We start from the raw sequence: 23,250 nt of genomic DNA, 5'->3' as shown, positions 1-23,250 counted from the left end.
AGCCCTGGGGCTGCCGCCTGCTTCTAACGACACAAGCCTGGGCCCCAGGCCGGCGCCAACTCTCGCCCCCGGGGCGGAGGCCCAGCAGCCTGAGGAGACCACGGCGGGTCAGACTCGCCCCCGTCCCCTCCGGAATCTCATCTAGCCCCGCCCCTTGGGAAACTCGCTAGGCCCCGCCCCCGCTTCTCCCCCTCCCTCTCCGGGGGCTCTGGGCGTGGCCTCGGCTCCCGCAGCGTCTGCCCCTCCTGTTGGCTGCCAACATGTCGCGTGACCCAGCGGAGCGTGACGTAGAAGGAAGAAGACGCCATTAGAGGGAGCGGGCCGAGCGGCTTTGACAAGTGGCCTGGCTCCATCCCGGGCTAGCTTCGCGGCTGCCCGCTTCGGTCCCCGCATCCCCGGGCTCTCCTCGCGGCGGCTTCCCCGCCGGGGTCGGTGTCCGGCGGCTGCGCCGCCGATGTGAGGCCGCGGCCCGGCGAGCGGGCGGGTTCGCTGCGGATGGCGGCGGCGGCGGCGGGTTCCGGCGCGGGGGGAGGCGGCCGGAGCTTCTCCTTCAAGGTGGTGCTGCTCGGGGAGGGCTGCGTGGGGAAAACCTCCCTGGTGCTGCGCTACTGCGAGAATAAGTTCAACGACAAACACATCACCACCCTGCAGGTGCGCGCGGGGGCCGCGGGGTTTGTGTGCCTCTCTCTGTGTATTGAGGGCAGTCGGGCTGTTGCGCTGTCTCTTCCCGGCACACGTCATTTTATTTAGTTATTTATTTTACGACGCCCATTTGGTGTCAGTCGACCTCTCTATCTCTCTGGTCTCTTCCCCGGGCTGAGTCCTGTTCAGAGGGCTCTGTCTCTTTCTGCTCCTGTCGTTGCTGCTGTTGTGAGGTCCAGGCTGGGACCATGACCCTTTCCTTGGGTGAAGAATGGCATACGTGTATTCATTCTTTTCTCTCTCTCCCTGCCTACCTGATTGTTGGTTTTAAGTGGCCAGCCTTGTTGGTTACTTCCTGGTTTGGGGGAGGGGGAGGTTCTGTAGTTCCATTTACACCTCAAATGGTCGGGGTTTGGGTTTAAATACTTCATCTTTCTTCTCTGATTTCTATGACCTTCTGTTCAGGCTCTCAGCTTTCTCCATTCGGGCCTTTGCAATCCTGGTATGGGGAAACGTGATCTGAAAGTGTTAATTCCTTCTCACTAACTAGGCAATATGAGTGGCCTGATGACTAAGTGTTGTATGCAAATTCCAGCTTTTGTTGCTGTGGCTAATGTTCTAAGTGGTGAAAGTTAAGTATTGAGGAAGGTCAGTATCTTCAAAGAAATTGTGAGTGCCTTCAGATTTCATCTTTAGGTTTTTGCAAAACTCAACAAAAACACGTAGTAAATATTACTGGTGAAATAGGCTAAATTAGAAAGTTTGGTGAACTTGGCCAAAACTGGCTTAAGCCTCATATTGCAGAAATGCTAACATCCTAAATATTGAAAGAGCCACTCCATGTAATTGTTCAACAGCTAAAATGTTTGAGAATAAATCTGTCTAAATTATTGGCCTCAGATTTGCAGCACCAAAATCCTGTAGTTCACTGTACATTTATTATTTGACATGTATTGAAGTGCATGTACAAGCTTATGTATCATGTATAAACTCTCAGGACCTGTGATTCTCAGACTCTTTGGGTGTGTCTACACAGCAACTAGACACCCATGGCTGGCCTATGCCAGCAAACTTGGGCTCACAGGGCTTGGGCTGCAGGGCTGTTTCATTGTTGTGTAGACATCTGTGCTCTGGTACCCTCCCACCTCACGGGGGTCTTAGAGCCTGTGCTGGAGCCTGAGCGTGGAAGTCTACACAGCAATGAAACAGCCCTGCAAGCCTGAGTTCGTTGACACAAGCTAACTGCAGGTGTCTAGTTGCTGTGTACACATACCTTAAGAGTCTGGAACCACTTTTTAATTGTCTTGGGTGTCCCACTGCTCTGTGAACCACAGTTCCAGATATACTGCTCTAGAGTGAGAACAAACCATTTAGGGATGACAACGTAGAGTGGAGCTGCAAGCAAGTTGTGCTTTATCTGTTTCAAGAAAAACTTAGTTTTCTTTTTCAACCAGCTCTGTGAAGAAAATTTACACTTTTTTAAATATTTTGAGATATGTATGATACTCCAGTAATGGAGACCAGAATGGCACCAAAAGGATTAAGTATTTAGTTTTTCCTTCCTTATCATAAGGGCTTGAAATACTTTTAAAACATTCTACATTAATATTTTCATGGTTATGAGTCTGATCTTCTGTTTTTTGGTTGTTTTCTGGAGGTCTGAGGTGTGAGCTCGCTTACCTTAATTGAAGGTGCATGGCTTGGGGTTGATTCTTTAACGAACCTTTCTTCCCAAATTTTTTAGCTCTAGAGAGGTAATGAAGAGTTTAAACTGTAACTAAATACTCCTGTACTTGCTGACAGCACATGTCTGCAATGGATGCAGTTGTAGCAGAACAATGTTAGCACTTCAGATATAATAAGGACAAAGTGTATGTCACTGCTTTGGAACTAGCCCAATCCAGACTATGTCCTGGAAAATCTGCACCCCCAAGCAATGTAGTTACCCCAACCTAACCCCTGGTGTGGACCGTGCTAGGTCAATGGGAGAACTTCCCCAAGTGGTGATAGCTATGTCAATAGGAGAAGTGGATTACCTATGCTAATGGGAGAAGCTCTCTCATCAGCATTAGTAGGGTCTTCACCAAGCACTACAGCTGCCCCATTGTAGCACTGCAAGTGTAAACAAGCCCTGTGCCTCCAGTGGGTACCTAAGTTCTGATATCAATGTAAAACCAAAGGCTGTGACAATAGACTATTAATAGTTTTGTCATCTGATGTGTCTCAGTTTCAGCTAAGCATGTGGGTGTAATTTGTAGTTGGAAATCGAAATTCAGGCACTTTTTTCCTTGAGGTTAAAAAGTGAATTGAATAAATACTCTGTGGATATTGGGGAAACAGAGTGAGGGAAGCTACAGGTCCACCAATTCAATTTTTAAAATAAAAACAAAAGAATGAATTTGTCCTCTCTGGATTTATTGCTTTTAAAGGAGTGTGTGTCTTTTGTTTGTTTTTTTTTTTAAACCTCCTGTAAACAAGCTTTCGGAGTAGGGACTTATGTGGGGAGAATGCACTTCCTTATTGCATGAAAAGGGGTGGCGCTCTATCATTAGTCCTTGGATATACAAAAATGAAATCTCTGTGGGGCTGTAACATCACTAGACTTAGCTGACTCACTTATAGTTTTTGATATCGTCATCTCTTAAACAGATGTTGTGTGCCACTTAAGACTAAATGAAGAATTCTCTCTTCTCTCCCCACACCTCTCCCGCTGTGGGTTCCAGGACTGGCTGCTCCAAGAAGCAGTCATTAATGGTATCTAGAAATTGTGTATCTGCATCCTATACTGAGGTGTCAGTGGTACATTTCTGGACATCTCTTCAGTGAATCCTACTATATATCCTCTCTCTCCAGTGACCCTGGTTCTTCTCTCTTCCCAACATATTTACCCCTAAGTTCTAAAAACGTTAAGCTGCAGGGTCAGTTGGTGTTGGAACTTAACTGTGTGAACAGTTCACATTTCAAAACTACTTCTTACTGTAGTTGCTTTCCTGTATCCTATTTTAAAGTGTATTTTACTACCATATATGGTCAGCATGTGGATTAAACTAAGGGGTCGCACGCTTCCTGGCTTCCGTAGACTAAACTTTTTGCATATACCGGGGGCTCCTTATGTCCCTTCATTATACCCCCACAAATTCCCTGTATGCCACCCTCGCATCCTGCAACTCCCTCCATTCTCCCCCTGCCAGGGATTCTGTGCCTCCATTCTCTTTCTTCCCATTCCAGCATTTTCTGTTTTTTCCACATGGAAGGGGCTCTGTGCCCCTTTCCCAGGCCTCCCTCTCCAGACTAGCGTCCCCCAATTTCTCTTGTGCTCTCATCCCTGTACTGCATGCCTACATGTCCCCAGTCCTGCTTCCCCCACTATTATAGGAATGACTGAGTAGGTTGCACTGGTGGTGGAGAGTGGCGCTACATGTGAAAAAAGCATAGTCAAATACAGTTTGATTCATAGAAATTTTTAGTATATTTTAGAATTTCTAGGGATACAAATTCCATGCTTGATAAGCATTTAGTAAAAGGAATAATCTACTGATCCAGATGATAGTTGTGAAAGTCTCAGACTAGAGAAGCTACAAAAACAGAACACCCAGGAATTGAGGATTTTAGTCACAACATATATAGTTGGGGACATGTCTCCTGAGGATAGGATGCAGAGGGGATTTCTTGACACCATTAATGACTGTTCGTTGGAGCAGCTAGGCCTGAAACCCAGAAGGGGAGAGACCATTCTTGATTTTAGTCCGAAGTGGCACATGGGATCTGGTTGAAGAGATGATTATAGCTGAATCACTCAGTAATAGCAACCATAATGTAATTTAAACTTAACGTACTGAGGGGAGGGGAGAATATCTAAGAAACCCGTCACAGTAGAATTTAACGTCAAAAAGGGGAACTACACAAAAATGAGGAGGCTAGTTAAATGGAAATTAAAAGGAACTGTCATAAGAAGGAAATGCCTTCATGGAAGTACTTAAAGAAAACTCATAATACAGACTCAAACTATATGGATACACCAAAATTAAAAAAATAGTAAGGGGACCAAAAAACACCACTGTGGCTAAACAGCAGAGTAGAAGATGTGGTTGGAGACAAAAAGGCATCCTTTTAAAAATTGAAAGTCCCATCCTACTGAGGAAAACAGAAAGAAAGGAACCTAAACTCTGGCAAGTCAAGTGTGTTTAAAATATATTAATTAGGCAGGAAAACAAATTTGAAGAGCAACTAGCAAAAGGTAGATTGGCAGGCTTCCAGCTTCTGATGTACTAAATTCACTGGACAATCAAGGTGTACTCAAAGTCAAGGTTGTTGTGGAGAAGCTAAATGAATTCTTTTCATCGGTCTTCACTGCAGAGGATGTGAGGGAGATTCCCACATATGAGCCATTATTTTTAGGTGACAAATTTGAGGAACTGTATTAGATTGTTCCAAAATCTCTTCTATTAACAAATTGATAAATTAAACAATAGTAAGTCCCCAGGACCACATGGCCTTCACCAAGAGTTCTGAAGGAACTCAAATATGATATTGCAGAAATACTTACTAACTGTGGTATGTTTCAGAGTAGCAGCTGTTAGTCTGTATCCGCAAGAAGAAAAGGAAGACTTGTGGCACTTTAGACTAACAAATTTATTTGAGCATAAGCTTTCGTGAGCTACAGCTCACTTCATCGGTATGTAATGTATTGCTTAAATCAGCCTTTGTACCAGATGGGCTCCATATTAGTTAACTTCAGTACTAGACAAATTTGGTTGCATCTATAGTAAAACAAAAACAATTATCGACACATAAGCAAGCACAACATCTTGAGGAAGAGTAAATCGTGCTTCACCAATCTAGTCGAATTCTTTGAGGGAGGTCAGCAAACATGTAGGTAGATGATTCCAGTGGATATGGTGTACTTGCTTTCTGAGAGAGCCTTTGACAATGTCCTTCACCAAAGGCTCTAAAGCAAAGTAAGGAGTCATGGGATAATAGGGAAGGTTCTCTCGTGGATCAGTAACTGATTAAAAGATAGGAAACCAAGGTTAGGAATAAATGGTCAGGTTTTTTTTGGAGAGTGGAGAGAAGTAAATAGTCCCCCAAGGATCTGTAGTAGGACCAGTGCTGTTAATTTATGAATATCCTCATCTGGAAGAGGGGGTAAACTGCTAAGTAGCAAAATTGGCAGATGATACAAAATTACTCAAGATAAGTCCAAAGCAGACTGAAGAGTTAGAAAGGGATCTCACAAAACTGGGTGCACAACAAAGTGGCTGATGAAATTCAGTGTTAAATGAAAATTAATGCACTTTGGAAAACAGAATCAACTATACATACAAAATGATGGTCTAAATTAGCTGTTACCACTCACGAAATCTTGGCGTCATTGTGGGTCGTTCTCTGAAAACCTCCGCTCAGTGCACAGTAGCTGTCAAAAAGGTTAACAATCCTAAGAACCATTAGGAAAGAGGTAGATAAGACAGAAAATATCATGCCAGTGCATAAATCCATGTTATGCCCACACTTAGAATACTGTGCAGATCTTTTTGACCTACCTACATTTTGATCTTTTTCAGTCCTAAAAGATATGAGACGGGGGACACAAATGATTAGGCGTATAGAACAAGTTCCATATAAGGAGAGATTTAAAAAGACTGGGATTGTTCATCTTAGAAAAGAGATCTCCACACCATTCAGGATTTTTTAGAAAGTGAATACGGCAGTGATGTTTGTTGCTTAATATTACACATGAACCAAGGGGCACCCACTGAAATTAATAAGCATCTGGCTTAAAACATAAAGAAGTACTTCACTCAACACAGTCAACCTGTGGAACGCATTGTGAAGGCCAAAAGTATAACTGGGCTCAAAAAAGAACTAGATAAATTCATGGAAGATAGGCACATCAGTGCCTATTAGCCAAGATGGTCAGAGAGGCAACCCCATGGTCTGGGTGTCCCTAAACCTCTGACTGCTAGAAGCTGGGAGTAGACAACAGATCATGAATCACTCAGTAAATTGCCCTGTTCTGTTCACTCCCTCAGAAGCATCTGGCACTGGTCACTGTCAGACAGGATACTGGGCTAGGTGGATCATTGGTCTGATCATTGTTGTTTGTCTGGCACAAAAGGCTATATCTATACTGCAGAGCCTCCATGCATCTGAAGAAGTGGTTTTTTACTCACCAAAGCTTATGCCCAAATAAATCTGTTAGTCTTTAAGGTGCCACCAGACTCCTTGTTGTGGATACAGACTAACACAGCTACCCTCTGATACTTAGTTATTCAGTGTGTCAGCATGTTGTTGTTGGAAGGATAAGCAAGATGAGAGATGGGTATTAATGGGTGCTGTCAAACAGTTGGTTTTTAAGACAGTTGGAGAAGTGCTTGAAGCTGTGACTGCACGAAATAGATGGCAGGGCTCCATGTGTCCCTTCCCCTGCCGCCCGCGCCCCCCCCTTGGTTTTCTGATTTTCCTCCCCCCAGAAAAATAGAGTTCTGGCCACTGGTGCTTAGAACATTCTCTGAATGGTGCATCAGATCAGTTAGCACATTAGGCAGATGTGCTCTCAAGTTGAGAGCACAAAGCCTTGTAAGCTCCTCCAGTTATGACTTGACAGTGAAACTGGCAGTAACTTTAAACTAAGAATGTATTCTCATTTATCCTGAAGCATGATCAAGCAGTGAAATGGTGTGGTTTAAATTGTTCTTAAGCAGATTTTTAGTTTGTAAAAAATATTTATAGTCTAATAGATTGTAAGGACTTAGTTCTGCATTATGGTTCCAGTTCAGCAAAGTACCTAAGCATATGAATAGTTCCTTTTGAAGTTGATGATTTGTTGAATTGGGCCATATGATGAGCCATGTGAAGGAGAGGGGATGGGCCAGGAAGTACTGTTGCTTTCTTTAAAAGTTGCCCTTTGCCATGGGATAAGAGGGGAGAAGAACAGTACAATGTGGGTCATGCTAAACTCTTGAAAAGTTGGAGCCATTCTAACATGCAGGAGGGTGGTGAGGCATTAGCCCTGTCCAGAAATGCCCTCAGTGTGGCCAGCTAGCTCTGTTTGCAGAACTGGCTCACTCCCTAGCATTGGAAGATGGGCTGGGTGTACTCTTTATGGGTGGAGACAGGCTTCTTTAATCTTTTCTTTCCTTACCTAGTGCTTCCCAGACAAGGAATAAACCTAGTTCAGCTTTTGTAAATTCATTAATATGAACTAATCTCTAAATCTGGTGCATAGCAATATTCTTGCTGTAGTTAAAATCCTCAGACCTGTTTGATCTGTTACATTATATGTATCCAGCTCATCCCCATCAGAGTCCCATAGTTCTTCAGTGCTACTTTCCACAAATTCACTCAGTGCAGTGTAGTTTTTCTGTACTAGCAGAATTTAGCAAGATTTTTTTAACCGTGAAAGGGTGTTTTTTTTTTTTTTTTGTTTGTTTTTTTTCCATTGGAAACTACAGGGAGAACCCTGGTAGGCAAAATATCCATTCTAGGTGAAACTTCCCCAGGACTCTGGTGTTAGGATGCTGCTAGTACATGGGTATAGACTAATGCATTCATGTCAGCCATATTTGATTTCAAGTTGGATCTTAAACAGTTCAATAATGCATGTCTATTGCTAAAGTGATAAGCACTGCAAATCACTGAAATGGTGGAAGTTGCTAATCTGCCTTCTGGAGCTGAAGTGATAAACAATTGTCTGAAATAGGTGGATTTTTTGTCTTTAGGAATGATTTCTCAAATCTAAACTACAGTAAATACAAAGAGGAATGGCACACAGAGTCCAGATGAAGAGGGGCTAATGCAGCTTTAAGTAAACTTTGCACCTTCCTGATCCTGGGTTGCTCTGGGGGCTGGAGCATGTATGTAATTTAAGTAGACTTGCGGGGGCTTCTCTAAATTATGATAGCCTCCCTAGATTGCCATATAGGTTGCAGCACTGTCTGGAATTTCCAGTGTTGCACGCAGTAATCCTGCACCCAGCATGCCCCTGGCATTCCCACTACATCAGGGCTTGAGGGCATCCTAAGGGAATCCTCTCCTAACTGGATCTGGGGCTTTTAGGGCCTTTCTAATACTGCTTAGGCTCTTATCCAGAATAAAGGGACTGGAGCGGGGATGAGGCGTTTGCCCTTTAAAGGAATGATATTTAACACCTCAGTGTGCCCATAGATGGAAGACCATTTCTTAGCAATTGTAGGAGATTAATAAGTTAAGCATAACTGAGTTTAGTGTAAATTGTAGGTTGAAGCATTCACTGGAGATCAAAGGACTGAAAAATCAGAAGATATCACAAGATTCAATAAATCAATAGTAGTTGCAGTTAACTTCAGCTGGTCTCGTGTTTTGGAAACCACATCCAAAAAATTGCGATAGAAATTTAAAAAAAAAAGTTGAAAGAAATGACTAGAAATTAAAACTCATGACTTTCAGATTTAAACTAGTCTCAGTCCACTAATGTTTTATATTTAGTAAAGCTACAAAAGGACTGAAATGAATAAGAATCTAGTATCTTCCAAGTTACATTGCATAAATTCTCAGAACTGCAGCTCTTAATGTCGAATGAAACAGAAGTGAAGAGCCTTCTTGCAATTGGAAATCTAACTGGTTAAAGTTGCGCTTTTTTCCCTTAAGAATCCAAGACTAAAATGCACTGGTGTATACATGCTAAGAACAAACCCTTACACTGAATATACTAGCATATTTATAGTCACAAATGCTAGAAATTCTAAGTGACTAGGGACATTGCTTGAAAATTTATTTAAACTCTGTTAACCCAATAATGAGGCCTACCAACCAGGGGAGTTACCTCTGCTGCCTAACTTCTTAAACTACACGTGCAACTTAAAGGGGTAAAGCAGTTGTGCATTATATTGTAACTCTAGCATATTGTCCAAATCATAAAAATATAACTTGAAGCCTGCTTTTGCTTAGCTTCAGGCTGGGGAAAAAATCTTCTAATCACTTGTTGTTTGGCAGCTAAGACTTTACATTTGTTCATCAAAGAAAATATGCCTGTCCCAATTTTTGGGCAACAGTTTCAAGCAAATTACATGAAGCATTTGCTCCTGTGACCGACAACACTTCTGCTTTTCATTTTTTTGGACTGTTTCAGGCTTTAACTTTAGTTTTGTCTCTAGCTTTAATACAAACTTAAAATGCCATTTCTACCAGGCCGAGATTGAAGTAATTTATTAGTCTTAGTTCTGAGTCTAATTCAAAACAATGAAATCTGAAGAATGTCCATCTGGTTTGAAATCTAAATGTTGGGGGTACCTTTACCTCCTCATAGTATCTAAAGTTATCTGATAGATCCATAATATGTATGGTGTCCAGATCATTATTTTACTTGGCTGCAGTCTGGAGTTGTAGTATTTTTAACCGTGTGAATTGGCTGCTGTAGTCTGAATCTGGATTCTGTAGCTTTTCTATGAAAGAAGCTGCACTGGTGGTGGTTTTTCCTGTTTTCTTGCCCACAAACATTTAATTTCAAACAGAAGGGCCAGTCTATTTCATGTGGGGAAAGTTGCAACATAGTATTTCTCTCTTGCCAAGCCTCAAAAAGATCCCCTCAAAGGAAGATTTCAGTCACTATGGTAGCTAAGGCCACTGTGCCACCAAACTTGTCATGCCTTGAGCTCTTAATTCTTTAAATTGGGCTACATCAGTCCTGGGTTCAGTTGCCCTGATATTTTCCAAATGGGGTGTGGTATTAATTAAAAAATCACTTGGCTTATGGTATAACTAAAACACCTCTAGGATTCAGATCAAGGAGAACAGACTAATCTGAAGGCAGGGATGTTCTCATGGAGGATCAGAAGTGAACATGGATGCCAAAGGATAATAACTAGCTAATAGTCACACTAATTAAGGCTGATGAGTGTATTTTTGATTAACTTGTTTAATGCTCAAAACTTAAATTTGTCCATTATTTATGGGTTAAGACATAACTACTTGTTCTCATTAAATAACTAGATCTTGTAATTAAAATATTACATAATTGTCTTGGGATGCCAGATAATTTGTAACATAATAATGGGAAAAATTTCCTGAATTTATTCTTACCTGTTTTCACTCCAGACTGAATAGATGACATGAATTTAGATGCTGCCCAAATGGTGAGGCAATATTGAGATGTTATAAAACTTCTTCTAGACTTGCCTGGAGATACTCTGAAAAGGCAAACTGAAAGTGTGGTTTGTTGGAGCTAGGCTAATCCCCAGCCTTGGATGATAATATATCTTTTGGTCTGTGTCACCTCCACACCTCCTGATGGTTAATGGTGGTCTGAACAGATTTTGCTTCAGGATTTGTTTTTCTCTTTAAAACCATAAGAGTACAAAAATAATCCAAATGACAGGTTTATAAATAACTCTCTGGATCAGCCATAAATGTAAAAATTAACCATAATGACTCTAGTCTCTAAACTATTTCATACATATTTTAATTTCTGTTCTAGGCATCTTTTCTAACAAAGAAGCTAAATATTGGAGGGAAAAGAGTAAACCTTGCAATATGGGTATGTTTGCTTATCTGCCTTTTACGTTTCTATTCACTCTGCTTTTATAAACTTCAACTTTTCACTTTTACAATGGAATTCAAGTCTTGTTGGTTAAAATACTAAGCACAAAATAAATGAATACACATTTGAGATTCTGGTTGAATTCTTGCCAAGAATTCAAAGTTTTACTTATTTCTGGTGTCACTCTTGTTCAATAATTGGATTTCCTTGAATGATGTCATCAGTTTTGCCTTAATGAACACTAACACAAATGTATCTATCACATGCAGGATACAGCTGGTCAAGAAAGATTCCATGCACTGGGTCCAATTTACTACAGAGATTCTAATGGAGCTATTTTAGTATATGACATAACGGATGAAGACTCTTTTCAGAAGGTACTGTGACAGATGCATCCATCTCCCCGCAAGTAAACAGGTTCAAAGCTTCCCTGCAGTATGAGTGTGCAACTTGGAAGTTTCCATTTCATCAGTAACTAAATGTACTTTCTAATTTAGATAATGACTGCCTTATAAACTTAGTTTATAATTGAATGTACTGCAGTTTTTTTATAACTGATCAATTTGAATGATCTAAATTGTTCTATCTAATATAATAGAAAATAATTCCTAAAACTGAACAGTTTAAGGAAAGATGGAACTTTTTTTTCCTCCTTCCCCCTCTTTGCTCCTGGTAAAACAGTAATGCTGTTATGGCACTGTCATTAGAGTTTAATTTATATTCTGAAGTAATTAGGTCAAATCTACTCTAAGTGCTGTGCTTGTAAATATATAGTAATGTGGTAGTGATGGAACAATAACAGTAGGTAGTATACATGCTTATTGCATATATCTTAATTATTTGAAACATAGCATGCTACAACATGCCTTGCTTGTGGAATGCACTACTTTGCCATAATTTCCAAGTTACGACACTAAAGAAACTGTTTCCAAGAACAGTGCCCCTGGATTATTAATACCTTATAACAGTAAGTAGAGACAAGGTTTGGAGCTCGTGTGTCTATATAGAGCTGCTGATATATTCCAGAGTTTAGTCTATAAATCTAAATGATTTGCTTATTAGAATATTACTTGGTAAGATTCTGAAGGATTTTATTTTAATGAAGTTTTTCTCCATCATGAATGGAGACGCACTCTGTTGAAAGAAATGTGTGGTTTTTTGTTAGCATGTAAAAGCTTGGTTTTTTTTTGTATGTCTGTATCATGGGATCTAATTTTTATTTGACTTTCTTGCAGTTAACTTCCTCCTTCATTACTTATTCATAATGAAATAGAAATTCATAAGCTTATACACTCCTCATGTAGTCCCAGTATGGACAGTGTATTTTCTATTGGCCTATCTCCAACCATGCCTGCAAAAGTAATATTCTTGTCTGGTTCTGTTCCTCCCAAAACAGTCCATCTATTATGTGTACATTGGATTATAAAACACTCTGAGCAGGCCCCAGTTCTTCTAGTAGAATACCATGCACGCTAACATATCACTGACCCATCTATGTAGCAGTCAATACAGAATTCATATTTGACCTAAAAGGCAACCTCATGTGCATTTATATCACACATGTGATCTGTAACTTGCTCTTTGGGACTGGGATAACAGATGCTGGATTACCTTTAGTACAACTCAGAGGTGCGTAACTTCTCTGGATTCCAGATCGCCCTCTATAGAATTAAAAGGACAAAGTCAGGAAGACATTTGCATAGATATCTGTCTTAGTCTTAAAGCTGTATAGTTGGATCCATGACCTTAAAATGATGATACATGCCTCTTAAAATGAGAATACATCTAACTGATATTTGTATGCAGGTAAAAAACTGGGTCAAGGAATTAAGAAAAATGTTGGGGAACGAAATCTGTTTATGTATAGTTGGTAAGGCTATTTTATTTTTAGTCTGCTTTGAGTGCATGAGTAATTTATTGTAAATGTGCAGTTATTTAAACATTGCATGATTACTTTTGTGGTGATGAAACATAGTCTTACAGTACAGATCAGCCTGCTACCAAATGTAAACTCAAGAGTTTAAGTATCATTAATATATAATATCTGTTGAGTATATGCAAGATTTGGTGTGGGAAGAAAAATTAACTTTAGCTCCCTCAGTATGTATTAAGGCCAAGATCTATAAATGGACTTGGGTGTCACAACACTGAAACTGGTGCATAACATTTGGGCTACTAGAAAATCACAGGAACAACACTGCAATTCGTAAGACTGAGTTAGGTGCCTGGGCTCCCTATACAATGAATGAAGAGATGGGTACCTTAGAAAGCAATCCACAAAAGTTAGCTCACTAGGTGAGGAGCCAGTTAAGCTAGCCAATGGGAGATGCTGAAGAGAGGAGATAGCAGCCTGCTTAATGATCTGTAAACCTGAACCTGTCTCTTGGAGTCAGGTGGCTCAGGTACTTCAGGTGTTTCCTGTGGGAATGAGTTAGGGGCCTGTTTTACCCCACATAAAATGTCTGGAGGTGGTGGGCTGCCCACTTTAACTTTTAGCCTGGTGGTTAGAGCACTTGCCTAGGGAGACCCAGGTTAAATTCCCTCCCGCTGCCAGAGGGGGAGAGGATTTGAACAGGGATCTCTCCCACTTCTGAGTGCTCTGACCACTGAGTTATGGGATTTTCAGATGTGGGGCTTCCCCATCTCTCCTGTTAGAGCTTTCCACTATGAATAAATGAAAGTGAGTTGGCCCAGGAGAATGGGAATGAATCTGTAGCCTGGTGGTTCGGATGCTTATCTGAGAGGTGGGAGACCCAGGGTTCAATTCCCCTGCTCTAGTTACTTTCATTATTTATCCACAGTGGAACAGCTTCAACAGACTCCATCCTTGTCTCTCAGTGACTGAGCTGTGGGACACTCATGTGAGAGTACTCTCCTGAGAGGTGGGAAACCCTTTCCCTGTTCATATCTTATTGTTGCTAAGTGGCGAGGGGGATTGAAGCTGGGTCTCCCACCTCTCAGGTGAGTGCTCTAACCGCTGACTTAAGTCATAAGGTGGGCACCTCCTCCTCTGGTGGTCACACTTTGAATGGACCCTGATCCAATAGGCAGCTTCTGAGCATGTCTCCTGGATCAGGCCCTGCATATGAGATGAACTGGGGAAGAGCATTCACCTGCCCATGGACACTCTGGAGCTCAGGCTGGAGATAAGTGTCTGGACACCTAGAGGAAGGCTGCAGTGTGCATGATAAAAGGCAAGAAAATAGGCACTAGGAAAATTCTTTTTTTTAACCCTGAAAACTTAAGTACTTAAACTTATCTGGTGCCTACAGGGTTTGGCAGGAGTTTTTTGGCTCACAATGGAGCCTAAAATTGGGACTTTATGGATCCCATCCTAAGTATTTGGGTGAAAGGGGAAAATCTTTAAATACTGCTAACCCTTAACATGTAAAACATTTTTAAAGAAAACCAGCTTGATTGTGTTTTGAAGGTGGTATTTGGAAAGTGATAGGAAGAAAGATCCATAGCAGGGGTGGGCAAACTTTTTGGCCTGAGGGCTGCATCTGATTTTGGAAATGGTATGGAGGGCCAGTTAGGGGAGGGGTGTGTGGCCTGCCCCCCACCCTCTGCCGTTTCTCACCCCCGACAGCCTCCCCTGGGATCCCTTCCCCATCCAACCACCCTTTTCTCCCTGACTGCCCCTAGAAACCCTGCCCCTGACTGCCCACCACCACCCCCATCCAACCCCCCCACCTTCCTGACAGTCCCAACCCTTATCCACTCCACCCCTCCGCCTCACTTCCTACCCCCTTATCACACTGCCTGGAGCATGGGTGGCACTGGAGCCAGCCACACCAGCACGCAGCACAGAGCACGGGTGGGTCAGGCCGGGCTCTACAGCTGCGCTGCTCCGCCCCAGGAGCTCACAGCCCCGCCACCCAGAGCGTTGCACCAGCAGCACAGTGAGCGGAGGCTGCAGGGGAGAGGGAACAGTGGGGGAGGGGCCATGGGCTAGCCTCTCGGGCAAGGAGCTCCAGGGCCAGGCAGAAGGGTCCCATGGGCCGGATGTGGCCCACGGGCAATAGTTTGCCCACCTCTGATCAATAGTCCGTAGACTTTTTTTTCTTTAGTTTGTTCTACACACACTGAAAAGATCTGAAGACTGGTGTCTCTCTCTGACAGGTAACAAAATAGACTTGGAAAAAGAGAGGCATGTTTCAATTCAAGAAGCAGAAACGTGAGTGGTTTTTTTTTTTTTGGCTTTTGGTTTTTTCTTAAACTTTAAATTAGTTAAATCACTTCTGCTATAACTAGTGCCTTTATCACAAGACTAAAGAAACAGTAGTGCTTTTAGTGAACGATTGTAGCTAATTACCATAGCTTTTGTATTATCTGCCAAAATTAATACTATAGTAACGTTCCATCCCTGTTCTACTCCACATGTATTCAAGGATTTAAAGCTTCAAAATTATACAAAACACTCTTAAATTACAGTATATTCTGTAGTAAACTTAGCTTCTGAAGTGTTTTTAAAATAGTAGATTCTCCCTTTCAGTGATGCTTCTCAATCTACACTAGTCATAGAACGGCAGGACTGGAAGGGACCTTGAGAGGTCATCTGGGCCTGTCCCCTGCATGCATGGCAGGATTAAGTATTCTCTAGACCATCCCTGACCAGGTGTTTGTATAATATGCTCTTAAATCTCCAATGATGGAAATTCCACAACCGCCCTAAGCAATTTATTCCAGTGCTTAATCACCATCCTGACAGGAAGCTTTTCTAATGTCCAACCTAAACCACCCTTGCTGCAATTTAAGCCCATTGCTTCTTGTCCTATCCTCGGAGGTTAAGGAGAACAATTTTTCTCCCTCCTTCTAACAACCTTTTTATGTACTTGAAAAGAACATAAGAATGGTCTGACCTGGTATGGCCAAAGATCCATCTAGCCCAGTATCCGGTCTTCCAACAATGGCCGATGCCAGGTGCCCCAGGGGAAATGATCAGGATAGGTAATCATCAAGTGATCCATGCTCTGTTGCCATTCCAAGCTTCTGTTATCTATTGTTTACTAAAAGGTGGGTTTGGGTTTTTCGCATGCAATATACAGGAGTGGCAACAAATTTAAATAGCAAAGTTTAATGTGGTAAATATCCTCCATACTTTATATATTTGTCTTACAAAGAATATTGTACACTTCAAAGTATGAAGGCTTGAAAGGATTTTTGATTTCTTTAACATTCCATGTGGTCTCATAAGTAAAAGCTTTTTTGGTATTTGCACTACATACAGGTATGCAGAATCAGTGGGAGCAAAACACTATCATACTTCAGCCAAACAAAACAAAGGAATTGAAGAACTCTTCCTTGACCTCTGTAAAAGTAGGTATTGCATTTGCTGTGGTGAGTTTACACGGTACAAGTTGATGAAAAAGCCCACATCAGAATAAAGTCCTTTCACATAATAGGCTGGAAGATGGGTTTCACAGATATTAAATTAAACTACAGTAGATTAGTTAACATAACTGTTCATTCATAAGATTGATGTTTTACCTAATCTTTTGATGCCAAACTTTCTATTGCTGAATGTCTTCAGTCCTTGAGCCAATGTTCAAGCTGCTGCAGGTTTGAAAAGACTAAGATTTGGTGCCAAAGATGATAAAACAGCCACACTGCATACACTTGTTATGTGCATATTATTGAATGATTAATATGTTGTAATTTTGAGACATTCAGTTGCCTGAATTAGTTGTTAAAATAGGGGGTCTAGTGTACAAAGTAAAAATGAAAACCAAGTTTAAGGCTTGTACAGGCTATTTGGAATATAGTGTTCAAAATTAGTCAACTATTTTAAACATTCTTATACCTCTGCACTCTGTCCAAGGTCTCCCCTTCACCGTATCTGAGCATTGGTTGGTTGAAAACAGGAAAAAGTACATAAACGCACTTTCCTCTTCCATTTTCCTTATGACTGTTTCTCCTTCCACTCTTGCTCCCTTCCAATCCTCCATCCCACAGAAACTTGGCTTCAGAATTCTGATTTGAAGTTCTCTCTATTCACTTGCTGTCCAGAGTCAACTTGAAGTTTATTGCACAGATCTTAAACCTCATTCCAAACGGTCTGGATTGGAATATAGGTGTCTTACTCCCTGCATCTTTGAATTTTGTGAACACCTGCATCTTAAACCTTCAAAGGAGCCAAATTAGGAAGAAAACCGATCTAGAATCATTCAGCTGTCTGCTGTTGCTTTCTTTTATTTGTAGAATTTTCAGCAGTAACTTTTTGTTCCTGTGTACAGGCTCTAGTGCGGTAGTTAATGTTTGAGGGGTCATTTATTTAGGCCCAAATAGTCTTACCAACTCAACTACTGAGCACTCAAATGCTCCTATTGAAGTCCAATCAGAGCTGCTAGATGTTCTGCATTTCTGGGCCCGAATTATGGTTTTGGACTTTATATGTAGCAACCTGTTTTAAAATGTTGGTTTGTGGTATCAGATGGATCACTTTTCTAAAAAAGTCACTTGAATATTGAAAAATTTCAGTTTGTTTCTCGTTTTGCTAAATCAGGCTGATAACAGCTCTGTGTGCATAGAGATTAAATAGCTTGTTGAAGAATTCAAAGCTTTGAAATATTTTAAAATGGTAATGGAATGTCATCCTGATTTGAGTTCTTATTTTCCAGGAATGATAGAAACTGCTCAAGTGGATGAAAGAGCAAGAGGCAATGGTTCCAGCCAGTCAGGAACTACAAGGCGGGGTGTACAGATTATTGATGATGAGCCACAAGCACAGGGCAGTGGAGGGTGCTGTTCTTCTGGATAACTGTATAAAACTGTGGATTATTGCCCCCTCAATATGAAGACTGCCATATTTCAAGTCCTGCGTTCTTTACCAATGGAATAATAGAATTAACAGTATTGAAAAATATCTCTTAACACTGCAGAGACCTCAAGTGCTAAACTAGTGGAGTCTGAGACCAGAGAATTGGCATTTTCTACAGTGGTTAAAGCAATTACCAATGGCCTTTTTACATATATTTCTTTAATGAGGAATAATATGCATGTAGAAAAGACCTACTTAAAGGCGTCATTTATATTCTTTTAAATCAGATCATTATTTAATAACTTATATACACTGTTAGAATGGCAAATGTTTTTGCAGCTGTTTGTATTTTGTGGTAGATTCAACTGTATCACTTCTAAACTGCAAACGGATTTTTTTTCTAAATTAGATACCTAAACCTTTTTTTTTTTTTTTTTTGCAGGGCTTACACAAGCCCATAACTGTCAACTACTTTGATATACTCTATATCCAGTCTGTATGCCAAGCTGGTAAAATACATTGTAAATTACATATTAAATATTTTATCTGCTTTTACAAGTGCAGGTGCAGAAATACATACATCAGCCTTGTCAGTGAGTGTCAAGTGAATAACAGTCGGTGAAAAGATTGCTCGTTTCTTCACCCGCTCTTCCTGCAGACTCCTAACAGGGGTTTTGGTGTATTCAGTTACACAGCTCTCTTTAAAAGTCTCTTCCTGGCAAGCAGCAATATGCTACAGAGCACCTCTGGTGACAGGGAGGGAGCACTTCCTTTAAACTCCAGTTAACCCAGAGGGATTTGAGTCCCAGATGAACAGTGGAGCACCCTGCCCTCTCAAGTCTGCAATTGCTTTCATCCTCTCCCTAGTCTCCCAAGGAAGCTTAATCCTAAATTAGCCCTTGTCCATCTGGTAGCCACTAAACAATGTTTGTGAAAAGTTGTATTAGTACCCTTGCCTCCCAAGACAGCATTTTAAACTTTAATGAGCATTAGTTCATACTACAAAGCTTGAGTGAACAAGTAAATGAAATTTAACTTTCCTGAGTTACTTTTGATTTTGAGTGGTTTATTGACTATAAATGTAAGATGTAAAAACTTGCAAGATGCAATGTAACTATAGGAACACTAGAAAGGACTAAATTATATTCCTGCTCTGCTGGTTTTGTAAAGCTTGGTGAAGCTTACTTTAAGGTTTTGGGCAGAGATTTATTTGGAAATATTAAGTGTTTAAAAAAAATCTGCAGAAGGAACACACATGGTGGCAATTAAAACTTAAACTGTTGTGCTCTGACTTTTTTTACACATTTGTCATGTTTGGAAAAAACAGTAAAAGTGATGTCTGATAAAATAGAATATTCTTTGGCTTTCCTTTTTCTGAAGGGTGGAATCAGTATCACTTAAGCAACTGTAAATGCACTGAAAGGTGTAGGAAATATCTATTATACAGTATATAGGTGATGGCAAATCCATTTATACTACAACAAGAATACACAATATCCTCAGTTTATTCCTTTTTTCCCTGCCCAAAAATGATAGAATTTAGTTTAAGTACTTCATGGTAAAACAGTAGGAACCTACATTTCCACAAGCCAAACAAAGCCACCTTAGTCTTAAACGTGACAGGCACACCTAATTAGGTAACTTTTCAAACATTGTGTAAAGGGCGTATACATCTTAACTAGCAAGAAAACATAGCATGCTATTGCCTGGCCTCTGTAAATGACTGTGTGGAAAATATTAATGAAAAGTCTGATCACAAGATTTAAATATTCTGTTAAAAGACTAGCTGCACTACAGAACCATATTACTATGTTGAAATAAGTGCGCATAATTCTCTATCAGTAGCTCAAAATACTAAAGGAGCTAACTTTTGATACCAGTACATGTCTCTCTGTAGGTCTGTCACTCTTCTTTCCTTAGGTTAGTTGGGAATAAATTTAACAGGGTTAATTTATGGATCATTTAAAAATACTTCTGAACTCCCTGTTTGCTTGTTCTCTCTTCTGCATCAGGGCTTTTGCAGGGGATGTGGAGGCAGGAGTGCCTGTCTTCCATGGCAAAAAGTGGACTGGACAGGCCAGTCCTGTTCAGTTTTAAAAAGTGGGAGATCCATGCCCCTGGCCGCCTGCCCTTCCTTCCTTTCTGCTGCCAGTGGTTCCTGTTCAGGGATTGTTAAACAGAAATAGGTGTCTCTTCAGCCCAGACTTAGGCCTCTTGTCTCCAAGAGACAGGTAGGGCTTAGTGCACATACCTCATCAGAATATCCCATTGGCTAGTGTAGGTGTGGTGCTGCCTAGCATACTGGCTTTTGTGGATTGCATTGTAAGGGGTCTGTCTCTTCCCATGCATCCACAGTGCTGGGACAGTGAGCACAGCAATACCCAAGTTCCTTTGCAGACCCCACCCTAGGAGAAGACACTTAAAAACTGACCAGAGGTCAGCTACTCCCTGGATTGGAGCTGAACACAGTACACTTGTCTTGACAACATCCTCCCTCTTCATACCAGTGTCACAGACTCAGTTGTTGCTGGCTCCAGTCGGTTTAGGAACAGTATCTTTCTGCTTTGGTGGTTGTCCGAACTGGAGGAAATATGAAGGTATGAAAAGTTCTACAACAGTAACATTTTTAGTTAAACGTGCAACAACTCACTTGCGTACTTTAAGTGTGCCAAAATGGCATCCTCCATGGTGTCTGTCAAGGCTGAATTCTCCACTCTGGCACTTTGAGTGCAGAAGGTGGGGGCTCGCAAGGATTCTAAAAATTAATACTGGCCCCTCCAGGCTGGTATTAAACTGCCAAGGTTACAGGGGTTTTTTTTGACCTTGGGTGGTGGCAGCATCTACCCATCCAAGTGCGAAACTCCTTTGAGGACTCAGGAAGACACACTTGGGAATTCCTTCCTGTAGGGTGCCCCCCTGGCCAGGGAGAGCTGAGAAAGAAAAAGGAAATCAGCTGTTGCCACCAGCTACTTAAAACATGCACAAACCTCTTAGGACACCAAAAATCCAATCCTGTTCTTAAAGGTAAATTGTATTTTTTGTTTTTAATAAATCTGGAACTTAAGCCTTTGCTGGATTTAAAAATCCCACTTACAAAAATTAATCAAGAATAATCTTCTTGAGGTCCAGCTTAAAGGTTACAAGCAAAACAAAAGCATTTGGGTTAGCAAAGAGGAGTCCACTAACCACAAGAAAGAAACCTAATCGCATCTTTCTAAACATTCCTGATCTACTTACACAGCTGGAGGGTTTCAAATAAGTAGTTCTAGGGATGACCTGATGATTTTTCATACCTGGCTTAAACCTTCTCATAGCATAACTGCTGCCCTGTTCCCCTCTTCCCCAGAGAACAACAACAACCGACAAAGGGAAAATTTTGGGTTTTTTTCCCCCCAATTTTAAAAAGTTCTAGCCCTCCCACTGGCTCTTTTGGTCAGGTGTCCACTCCCTTCCTTTACCTGTGGACTTTTTTAACCCTTTACAGGTAAAGCAAGTAGAGAACAGCCACAAACAGGGATTTCATAGCTAACTAGCCAGCTGGGTATCCATAAAAAGGAGCTTTCCTACTCCCTGCTTCATTTATCACAGGGTCCAGTCAGAATTGTCCCACAGGCTGCCAGTTGGACAGCACACAGCTGATTGAGCATGCAGGGCACGCAATGCGTGCCTTGCACATATAAACAGCAGGCCACTGCTCTATGGTGATGTCTAGATATGTCTTGGTGAGTGACTGTCAGCACCTGTATGAGTCATCAACATACATACCCCAGCTCAGCTTGCAGGCCTACAGCATTGCTGATTTACACATGAGCGCCAGGCCCTATTAACTCCAACATTTCCAGACTCCTTTGACTTCTATCAGTGAAGCACGTTTTTTCCTCTCTCCTCCAAGCGATCAGATGGTTACCAAAGCAGGATGGGACTTGTAGTTCTCCTACCTCAGCATGCAGCCCTAGCCATTTAATCAAAGGGGACTGTTTGCCACATTTGTAGGGACAACATGCCAAAAGTGATTCCCCACCCCTGAAAGCAGATCTGCCTTCAGACCTGAGCTCCCGGCCAGCACCCACTGCTCTCCAGCTGCTCAGCTCTGAAGGCAGCGCCGCTATCAACAGCAGCACAGAAGTAAGGGTAGCAGTACCACAACCCCACCCTACAATAACCTTGCAACCCCCCAAAAGCCTCCTTTTTGTGTCAGGACTCCAACAATTACAACACTGTGAAATTTCAATTTTAAGTAGCTGAAATCATGAAATTTATGATTTTTTATATCTTATGACCGTGAAATTGACCAAAATGGACCATGAATTGGGTAGGGCCCTAGTCATCACTGCTGCTGCTCCTGATCACTGCTGCTTCTGCCATGTTGTGTTCTGAGGTTCTACCACTTAGAATCAGATCACCTCAGTGATTTCATTGGGTAGCTGGAAACCACACTGCTAGTGCAGTCTCTTTCACTGCCCCCACCCCAACTCCAAGGCTTAGCCCCTGGATCTAATTATCAGTAAGTTTAGCTCCAGTGATCATAGAACAGAAACAAGGATTGTCCCTTGAGTCCGATCAGTTCTGAGTTTAAACACTGAGGAGAGCAGCCAGGACACTTTAAGCAAAGTCTACACCACTACATAGAAATATCCATCTCCACCCCCTCTTTTTTTAATTAGAATTGGGCACTGCTATCCCTGGGTGACCCCCCCCCCCCCAGTCAGGGCTAGCTAAGTACAGTTCTGCAGCTCTTTATTCATACAATAAGGATAACATCATTTCATCACCCCTGCATTCAATATTAAAGTGAATTGTAACCCAAAATCTACCAAAATTGATCACCTTGGCAAAGCAGCTCCGTCTGTTACACACCCAGGTAGAGTAGGTGTGCCCATGCAAATATGGTCAGTCTGAAGTCTTTTCCCCTAGTTTATCACTTTAGATGTTGTGGGAAAACTCATTCAGACCCTTCTTATATATACTACCAATAAAAAAAATAAATTTAAAGCATTTTTATATTAGTTTCTCTATAAACCATGTGGCATACATAGAACATAATAGCACTGCATGAAGGTTTTATTGGTGTACATTTGGGATGACCTACACGCCTCCACTCATTGTTTTATGTTTGAGGAAATCAAAAATCACAAACCAATGTCAATAAAACTTTTATGCTGCACCATGTAATTTATTATCTAGCACAAGCTATCTAGAATGTATTGAAATAAAAGTCTTTTCGAACTTTTTAAAATACCATCTACTAGGCTAGAAGATCTGTTTAGGAGAGGTTTAATAAAAAAGTGAGAGGCTGATTGTGAGTCAAGAAGATAGAGGAAATCCCTATCCATAA

General features: G+C 41.3%; 1 protein-coding gene across 1 annotated transcript; it reads left to right on the top strand.

The window, feature by feature from the left end:
• The first annotated feature begins 268 nt into the window (after nt 1-268).
• Nucleotides 269-19,268, top strand: RAB21 (RAB21, member RAS oncogene family). Its single transcript, XM_084609925.1, has 7 exons — nt 269-651; nt 11,093-11,152; nt 11,425-11,532; nt 12,962-13,025; nt 15,278-15,332; nt 16,386-16,474; nt 17,776-19,268. The coding sequence occupies exons 1-7, from the start codon at nt 496-498 to the stop codon at nt 17,913-17,915; spliced, it is 672 nt and encodes a 223-aa protein (XP_084466051.1). The 5' UTR covers nt 269-495; the 3' UTR covers nt 17,916-19,268.
• Nucleotides 19,269-23,250: the final 3,982 nt, after the last annotated feature.

Source organism: Lepidochelys olivacea, assembly GCF_965140295.1.
Source record: "Lepidochelys olivacea isolate rLepOli2 genome assembly, chromosome: 1".
NCBI lineage: Eukaryota > Metazoa > Chordata > Testudines > Cheloniidae > Lepidochelys > Lepidochelys olivacea.
The sequence above is the reverse complement of the archived record's forward strand: the minus strand, read 5'-3'. Positions and strand labels throughout refer to the sequence as shown.